The following is a 10,256-nucleotide window of genomic DNA, read 5'->3' on the forward strand; positions in this document are numbered from 1 at the left end:
TTGTATGAATAAATTGTTTTATATAATAAAAAGACTTTTCTTTCCAAATATAAGAACATAATATCGAAACTAGACAGAAATTTTCGACTTTCCCAATATAGAACACAGGTTTAGGTCATAATCTACAAGCAATGTTTTATTTCACACATTTGAAAAATGATTGAATCAGAAAATCATATATTTCGTCTTCTTTACATTATAATTAAAAAATGTGAAAGCATTAACGTTGTGTTAGTGTTAGAAAAATCGATTTGTTTATGACTTTGCTAGCGCAATTTGAATATTTCATTTTAGAGGCAATTATTATGTGTATATTAAATATCAATTAAGTATTATTTCCTATGCAATATATAGTATATACCTATTATCTACCTATTTATATATCGAAAAAAAATGGAGCGTAGGTAATCCAAACGTTCGTGTTGGTAATTTCACGGTGGCATATATTTTTGCCGATCTTATGTGAGGTAGGTATGAGATATTCCTATTTAGGTACCGTACATGAAAAAAGATGATTTTTCTTATCAACCATTTTATTTTTAATGCAAGACGCGTGTATAAAAAGCCCTAAAGAAAGTGCCGGTATCATGTAATTAATTATTTTTTATTATTTATCAGTACATTGTATCAGTTTATTACAAGCTGATCCTCAATAATTGAATTCGGATACTGCATGACGTCTTTCAGATAATTTTATTGATATCTTTAAGATATCTGTAGATTAATTAATTGTAAAAATATTTGAGCAGTAAGCGGATTAATAAATCAGTGAATGCATTACATATTTATTATTTTTTGTGTGTTAAATAACAATAAACTTCTTAATACATCTCACACGACCGTTACAGGCCCTTTAGAATGTACCTACTTCCTGCCTGTACTAATAGGTACAACATCACACTAACTTCTATGTTAGGATTTTTTTAAGTAAATTAATTACATACCATACATAACCAGATAGGTAACTATGGAATTTTTATCTGTTCTGGCAGTTTACTTATTTTATTTACTTAAAATTTATGAAAAATTTAAGAAAAAAATATTTTCGTAACTACTCTGTGGTTCAACAAAATATAATAACGTTACTGAATTCAGGGAAAGTGTTGCAATAAAACAAAAAGTGGATAAGACTAGAAATATATTAACGTAAATAAAAATAAGTATAAATTAGGATTCGGAGATATGTACATCGTCGTCGGAGGCGTCTGCGCTGGCGGGGCTGCCGGGGTCAGCTGACTCTGAAGTTGTACGGCGCCATTTTGCGCGCCTATTTTGAAACCATGTTTTTACCTGAAACGTCAAAATATTTATTTTTGGAGATAAACAAGCTGTTAAACATTACTTCTTGACAATGTAGCCTTGCATGTCTATGATTTATTTTCGTATCAAGCATTTCTTGTTACCTAATATGAATTTTTTGCAATAAAAATAGCTTTGCTTCATGAAGTTATTTTACAAACTAAATTTGTAGTTACTACTTAAGTGTATGTAAATTTGTTAACTAAAAAGGCAGTCTACATAATACATATATTATATCACATGTCATAACATACATGCATTTACAAAATTAAATTCGATAGTTATCCCAAAAATCCTTACCTGTCTATCACTTAATCTCAAGGAAGATGCGAGGGCTCGTCTCTCATCAGGACTAAGATATTTGCTAGCACCGAATCTTCTCTCCAACGCGCCTGTCTGTGCCGCGCTGAATCTCACTTGTCCCCCTTTCCGTCGCCCCCCCACTCCCCACCAGGGACTACAACAGGGTACTGTGAACAAAAGGACAGGACAGGACTTATTATAAAAATATTGAACTATATAAACATACCTATATACCTACTTAGGTATAAAGAAGAAAACACTGCAGTTTTGTTTACCTATGTTCGTAATATTTTTACTCAACACTGGACGGATTAAAAATTTCTTTCACAAGTCGAAAGCTATATTTTTCCTTAGTTACAATAATTTCTAAGCTCTACCTGTGACGATGGTTAGCTATTAGAAACAATGTTTAGGTATAAAAAAAAATATCGCTTTGTAGAGAATAAAAAAATAAAAATGTGACAATACGATTATAATGTACCTACCTAGCAGATATTGTAAATGAAAAGTTACTTTTTTATTAGATACTACTATAAAGGCATAAAATAAGATCAATGAAGACAAATACAAACAACGTCGCCTAGATATTTTTTTGTAAAATTACGATACCTATCAAGAAATTTATATATTTCTTAAATCTTATCTGCCTTGCTCATTAATAATTACATTATCTGAATGAATCTTCATATTTTTCTGTATTTTATCATCATATTTATAATTATCATGGGTAATTAATAACTATCTGTTGTGGACGACATTGTTAATCTGTTAATGTGTACACGAGGATGTTAGATTTCATTTCTATTGTTTAGTTCATTGGAATTTATTTTCTATATACCTAATCATAATCTAAGCTTAGATTATCGCATTTTCGTGTTCTTCGTTTAAATTTAGACCATAGAGTTTACAAAATTGATGGAATATTCTAAAATTGAAAAGACAGAAGATGATAAAATCTTTCCAGAAAGGAAGCTTAAGGAAAAAAGTAAAGTTCTTGTGTGCTGCTGTTATTTATAAACACACCTTATATATACGAATCAAACATCTAAAACATAATTGATATTGTTTCATTCGATAAATGATGCGCAAAATGCTATTTAGCTAATAATTGTTGATGTTTTTTGCGATTGTTTGAATTATTATTTATTATTTATCTCGGGACATCCCCGTCAAACCTACCTACCTACTTTACTGACCGGTTGGTTGGCACTTGGCAGTTGGCAGTGGCCTTGCCTTCCAAACCAGAAGTCGTGGGTTCGATTCCCACCCAGGGCAATTAATATTTTCTGTGATGAACATAGATGTTTGGTCTGTGTCTGGGTGTTAATTATCTAAATAAGTATTTATTTAAAACTAGCGGTCCGCCCCGGCTTCGCCCGTGGTACATATTTACGTTTTCTCTACATAAAAACCATCCTCGTACTTCAAGGAATATAATAAAAAAATAATTATCGAAATCGGTTCAGCCGTTCTCGAGTTATGCGCTTACCAACACATTTTGCGTATCATTTTTATATATAAGAATTATATATCTATGTATTTTTATCAGCCATCTGGTTTCCATAACACAAACGAAAGCTTAGTATGGGATCAGATCGTGCCGTGTGTGAAAATTGTCCTGAAATATTTATTCATATTTTATTTTACTTTAATTTAACACTAAAGCTATAATTAAATTCAATTTTAACGCAAAAAAGGCCTGATTACTAATCAAGTTTGAATTCCCTAGTTACGAATAGGACTGCATTAGTTTCGGAAATTAGATAATCCTATGGGATTTTAGTTTATAGATGTGCATTAGGTATGTACCTGTAACATGTTAATTACATTGTGTTGCATTTAACGTCATCTAGATAACAGCTTAAAAAGTAGGTACGTTATGTAGGTAAACATTGAATAAATATAGGAGTATTTCAGATTTAATTACCTAGTTAGTTTAGTTAATTTTATTTATTTATTACACTTTATTGTAATACAACCATTAAATAAAAAACAATAAAAAGAAGATATATGGTATGTACTAGAAAGACGTAGGTACCTATTACAATTAGCGGCCTTATCACTTAGCAGTGCTCTCTGCCAGGCAACCAAGCGGCAAAAAAACGAAATATTCGGGTCTCGGGTATCAAAAATTTGTAAAAAGACTCAATTAAATGACTTCAAATCTATACCACATCATGACATGTCATGATAACATCATCTATAGGTACCACGGTAGGTATACGGTAGATATACAAGCTGAAGAATTGGTATAAACCAGCTAATCTCAGGAAATACTGGCTCCAGTTGAAAACTTCTTACACCCAATAGGAGAGGAGCATTAGTGAAAATCGTAGCAAAAAAATTGAAGAACAAATATTCCTTGTGAGCAGACAACTGACAAGGTTGCGTGTTTTACTTAGTATTATAAAATCTAAAACAGTCACTTAAATTACTCATTACTTCGATAACCAATAAGTAATTTGAACGATAAGTTTTGCGCGTTAATCCAAATCTTCTGATATTTATTAATAAAATTATATATCTTTGTGTTGTTCCAATTGTAGTGATATCGGTTTTTGATTGATGATACTAAAACTTGATATCAATAATTGTGTTCATATTGCCTTCTTATCTATTTTATTCGTTTTTTATTTTTTATTACTAATCAATTAAGTAATACGCTGTTTTCCTGATGTCTACTTATTCGATAACCGATAAAAATATACCGTAGATATAATTTTATAAAGACTAGTCTTTATGAAATTATATCTACGAATACGAATATCTAGATATTCGTGCATCGTGTTTTATGTGTGCGTATAATTGAAAACGCACACATAAAACATCAACAATTATTAGAAATAGCTAGGTATTGTAATTCGTAACTATAATAATATTATAAAATAATTTGGAAAATCCAAAAGTGCACGCCTCATAATTTTTTTTTAATAAATATTTATTAATTATTATTTTTGTTTATTTAATAACAATTAAACCACATCGAATCAGACCCTGAAAAATGAAAGGGTTCTATTCCTGAGCATACTCAAGCGTAAGGGAAAAAAAAAGACTCGATTAGTAAAGTATTTCGGTCGCTATCGTGTTAACAAGAAAAAGGATCCGCACATACAGACACACGGACGTCCAAGACAGAACTTTTTTAAACTGTTTTTTAACTAGTTTAAATAACAAAAATGACATCAAAAATATCATGAATGTTAAAAATAGTGTTTTTTCTTAATATGTGTGTGTATGTATTATCTTACAAGTGCAATGTATGATACATAAAGACATTTTAAGTTTGAAAAATCAGATGTTTTGCGCGAAGTGACAGTAGTAGGTACCCACCTCAACGCTTCGCTTATGAGGCGTGCAATTGGTTGGTAGTGGAAAGACTAACAAAAAGTGTATTATGACTCGTATAACGTGAGCCTAAAAATATTTTGAAGTTTTTGTATGTTCGTAATTTTTGAGCTGATTTTGACGATTTTTGTTATAATTTTGTTGATAAATGAATTTTACAACTGTCTAAAGACGACGGACAGGTCGTCTTCATCAGCAGACAGTGGCTACTCCTCGTGCATTTACAGTGGCTACCTTTTTTGAACTTATTTCAAACGTTTCAATAGTTATGTGTTTTTTTACTTTGTCTTACGAATTGGAGTTGTTAGAAAAAAGGTAATCTATACCTACTGTGCAAAGAAGTTACATAAAAATTGCACTAAAATAAGAAATTAGTTTTTATTTGGGCAACGACTTCGAATTGAAGTCGGTTTGTGTAGTTAAAAATTGTCTATTTATACAAATATAACAAAATGCTCCAATTCTTATATTTGTATAAGATAACGCTAAATGCTATTTTTTATTTGCACTGCTTTGATAAAGACATAGATTATGTGGTTATTATCGATTATATTCGATTACTTTTTAAGTTATGATTTAAACGTATCTATTTTTATTTTTATACATGCGGTACTTTAATCTTTATTATGTTACTAGTTACAGCATGCGGCTTCGTTCGTATGGTTCTGTGATAATTAATTATAATACCTAGTTATCTATGTCAAAAAATCGCTCTTGGAACTTGTAGTAGCCTTGGACGGACAAACCATACACGTAGACAGACAAGATAGATAATACCTATACGTAGGTAGGTATTATGTGATACAAATAAGATTACGAAAATCAATGACTTTCGTAATCTTATTTGTCAAAAATTTTTCTATAATGTTTTTGCATATAAATAAGGATTCATTTTGCTTTAAATGACCCTTAGAAGTAAAATAAAAACGTCCTAAACTTAAGCACAGAATATATAAAGTACTATTAGTCCATTGAATGAGTCCCTCCAAGGGGGGTCTAGAGTGCGTGAGTTAGTAACGTAAGATGTTTCTTCGGAAACATGTCAAGAGTCCCTAGGTAATAAACATACTAAAACCCCGGGCCACTAGGAGGAGCCCCGGAGTGGTGGGAGGGGGGAAATGGGTCCATTTTTTCATTTTTCGCTTAAATCTCAAAAAACGGTACATGTTAGAGAAAACTTTTAAGGAAAAGTTAAAAGGCCATAAAATTATCTACAAGTTGTACCTACATCATTTTTTCCTATATCCTACCGTTTCTGAGTTATACGCAGTAAAACATGATTTTGGCTCAAACAATTTCCACATCAATCGATCAAAAAATATTTCTTTCTTCGAAAAAACTCAAATGTGCAACTTGTGACCGGTACTGATAGATTGCTCTTAATTAGGTCTATAATTGGTAAAATAAACACATTCCTCCATGAAAGCCTTTAGGAGGAATCGATTGTCAAAATATTATATTAGGGCAGTTTGAGTTACTGAACTTGATCTTTTTATTTTTTTCTTCCAAAAAACTCAAAAGTGCAACTTGTGACCGGTACAGATAGATTGCTCATAATTAGGTCTATCATTGCTAAAAATACCAGATTCCACCACGGAGGCGTTTACGGGGAATTGAATTTTATCAGGGTAGTTACGATACATGAACTTTTTATTTTTTTTCTTCCAAAAAGCTCAAAAGTGCAACTTGTGACCAGTACAGTACCGTACTGTACTTGCCAGTACAGTACACTACTGTGACCAGTACAGTACTTGCCGGTTCTTCTCCGAATCGGTGGTAAATGTTAAAAATATAAAGACGTTTAAATTTAATTGAATAAATAAATGTTTGAGTTTGAGTTTATTTATTTAGATAACTACCTACATATATTGATTTTTGACTCCACTCGCGGATACAGGAAAGGGAAAGTTTTTATATTTTTTGGGAATTTTAACAATTCTTCTCTCTCTCTCTCTCTCTCTCTCTCTCTTCAGCCTTTCCTAACAATCTGTGTCATACTATTTCTATACTGCTTTTAAGCCATTATTCCGCAACGCCGTACAAAAATCATGGAGACAAGGGGAGAAAATCTCTACCTGAACTTTCGAATTCTCATCTGCACTCAGGTGGACAGCTTACGAGTGACGTCATAGTGCTGAATCTTATTATTTTATGCTCTTATATCATTCTAGATAGGTCAGGTGGTGGGTCAAATGACCCATAATTTTTTCAACATGGGCCTGTAGTCTAATAGGCTATATATCATCTCGCTAAGACCAACAGGAGATATGATAGGAGTAGCTTAATGTCTAATCGCATATCAGCTTAAATAAATTTGCGTTTTTATTGTTGAAAATCCTACTTCTAATAAATAATATCTAATGCTATAAATCCGAAACTTTGTACTTTGTACAGATTAAATGTTTTTTATTATACTAGGCTTCCTGAATCTATTTTTTTTATTCTGTCAGCTTAGGTAATAAAGTTAAAAATAATATCTCTATTACAATATCTCTTTGTATATTATCAAAAGATATTCGTTTTCACAATTCTATAAATATTTTTCACGAGAAACATCGATCATTATCTAGTCATGTGAGTTGATTAATAATTATCAATAAGAAAATTTCTAAATGAAACTGCTAAATTTTATATCTTATCGAAAGTAATAAATAACTGCATATTATCTTGTTACACACAATATATAGAGGTAATTATTAATTACTTTGAGATTTTATATATTTTATAGTTACGATAATCAAAGAAATATTGATTATAGATATTATCACTTAAAGCTCAATATTAGGTTTTGGAAAATACATTAAAAACAATTCATATAACAAATTATACAAAAGTGACATTTTAAACGATAAGGTACATAAAGCTTTAAAACGAAAATAGAGAATTTTCACTCTTGTTTAATAATATGTTGTAGTTTTCATCATTTTCTCTATTTCAATTAAAGAGCTTTCAAGATATATTTAAAACTAGTGGTCCGCCCCGGCTTCGCCCGTGGTACATATTTCGCAATAAAAGATAGCCTATGTCCTTTCTCGGGTATCAAAATATCTCCATACCAAATTTCATGCAAATTGGTTCAGTAGTTTAGGCGTGATTGAGTAACAGACAGACATACAGAGTTACATTCGCATTTATAATATTAGTATGGATGATCTGATTTTTTAACCGACTTCAAAAAAAAGGAGGAGGTTATCAATTCGGCCGGTATGTTTTTTTTTTTTTTATGTATGTACACCGATTACTCCGTGGTTTCTGAACCGATTTACGTGATTCTTTTTTTGTTCGATGCGGGATGGTGTCGAATTGGTCCCATAAAAATTTTATTCGGATAGGCCCAGTAGTTTTTATTTTATGAGCATTTTTGTCTGTATTTGTAAATGTTGCAAGTGCAAGTTTGAAGTCGGTTGTTTTTAACGCAGTTATTGACTTGTTTATAAGACATATATACCATACCATTCATTTAATATAGGTACCAAAAAAGACTTATTTGTGTGTCCATACCCAAACATATACACAATTATACCTAACTATCGAAACTTTCCAAAGTCCTACCTCTATCAAAGTTGTATTGTGGGACAGAGTAGGGAGCTGGTACATATCTGCTCATCGACAGCTGGCTGCGCAGAATTTGATCAGAATTCAACACCGGCTCACTGTACAACCCCGGTCTCTGCTCGAAGCTCTTCAACTTGTACGGCCACGTGAAATTCGCCTTTACCGGCGTAGGATATAAGGGGTATGTGTTCCGTCTGTGCTCCAAATTCACCATCGCTTGTGACCTCCCCAGCTCCCTCTGCACTTCTGTAATAACGCTGAATTTCGTCTGCAAGTCTTCCAACCTCGTGTTGACATTATAATCTACAGTCTTTGCACTCCGACCGGCGTCATCGAGAATGTCCTCTATGAGAAACGACGATTTTTTCTGTCGACACGCGCACATTTTGACTTGGTTTGCGTTGTACTGCCCAAATCATTATCAGTTATAGATAGTCATAATTGATAGCTTGTTTAATGGACTTAATCTACCTGTATGCGATAATAATTTATAGTGTGTCATTCACATTAATTGTGATACGCGATTAACGGAGATTGCTCGATAATCATAAGGAGTGGAATCGCTTGATGGTTTTTGCTGGAGCACGCTTGCTGAGTCGAGTGTACCACGTTAAGGTTTGATGGCAGAGATTAGTTCATTAGGTCTCGAGAGCTTGTAATGTGAAACGAGTGGATTATTGAAAGCTGCTGATTAATTTTGTCATATTTGCGCTTAATCTTATCTAGGTTGGGATTGAAATTGGATAACGGTTTCATTCGTATGGTTGTAATGTGCTATCTTCTGTACTATGGTAATGTTACTTCGAGGAAAACTAATAATAAACATTTTATTAACTATCAGCAGGTTAGACCTAAATAACTGTAAATTAGACTCGACTCTGACTTTTCTCTCGTTGAACAATATTCTCTTTGAAATGGCAAATAAAGTGATGCGGGTGCGACTACTCTTGACAATCTATAAACGAACTTTTATTTTAAGCTCTTTCTACACGATTTTTTTTACAGGTTACATTTTGAAAATATGTGAAATGATTTGGATACTTATGGGTTTACTTACTACTACTTCTTCAGAATTACGTTAGTTTTAGAAAAAAAATTGGCCTCTGGTTAAAATGTCTTAGTTTGGAAATTGGAATATGTATTTGTTCGTCTATGATATCTACTATAGGTAGTAACAACCTAGGCTGATCTTTAACGAAATACAGATAAACCAGTAACCATACCCAAAACGTCTATCCAGAAATACATAAATGCAAAAATAATATCCCTTGTCTAATCCTTTACAAAGCTGAGCTATTCAAACGGATACTCCAAAAATAAAAGGGGCGGTTAGACCAACCCTGTCGTAATTAATGGCCGGAGTTTTTCTACCTTTTGTCACGGAGCCCCTGCTAATTGTCTCTAATTAATTGAGGAGTCAGGATTTTTAAAGCCATTCGCTTAGGGTTGGCGGGTCGAGTCGATTTATTTTCGCAAATATTGCTTTTTATTTCGATTTTAATGCTTTGGTTTTGATTTTGAGATTGAATGGTAAAGCTCATTAGTTGTAATTTGAAGGTAAAGCAATCATTTCTTTGTGTTTCTATATTTGTGTGATTGTGTGGACTGTGGACTCCTGTAGATCCTACTTATAGAAATCCAAAGGCTCCAAAGGATATGAAAATATTAATTGATTCTATCACGCAGAAACAATTAGGTACCGTAGTAAAATTAGTCTTCTCAAGCAAGCCTACATAATCTAAAGCTATTTTATT

The 10,256-nt window shown here is 32.3% G+C and overlaps 1 protein-coding gene across 1 annotated transcript; it reads right to left on the minus strand.

Moving 5' to 3' along the window:
* Positions 1-1,167: 1,167 nt before the first annotated feature.
* HHEX (Hematopoietically expressed homeobox) lies at positions 1,168-8,887 on the minus strand. The gene is made up of 3 exons (XM_090113513.1): positions 8,500-8,887; positions 1,600-1,769; positions 1,168-1,290 (listed from the first exon to the last, which is right to left on the minus strand). The coding sequence occupies exons 1-3, from the start codon at positions 8,885-8,887 to the stop codon at positions 1,168-1,170; spliced, it is 681 nt and encodes a 226-aa protein (XP_089969639.1).
* Between the last annotated feature and the right edge of the window lie 1,369 nt (positions 8,888-10,256).

The sequence above is a fragment of the Colias eurytheme genome, chromosome 20, assembly GCF_061535395.1.
Source record: "Colias eurytheme isolate Ceu_HAF_F1 chromosome 20, ilColEury1 Martin Lab GWU primary, whole genome shotgun sequence".
NCBI classification, from domain to species: domain Eukaryota; kingdom Metazoa; phylum Arthropoda; class Insecta; order Lepidoptera; family Pieridae; genus Colias; species Colias eurytheme.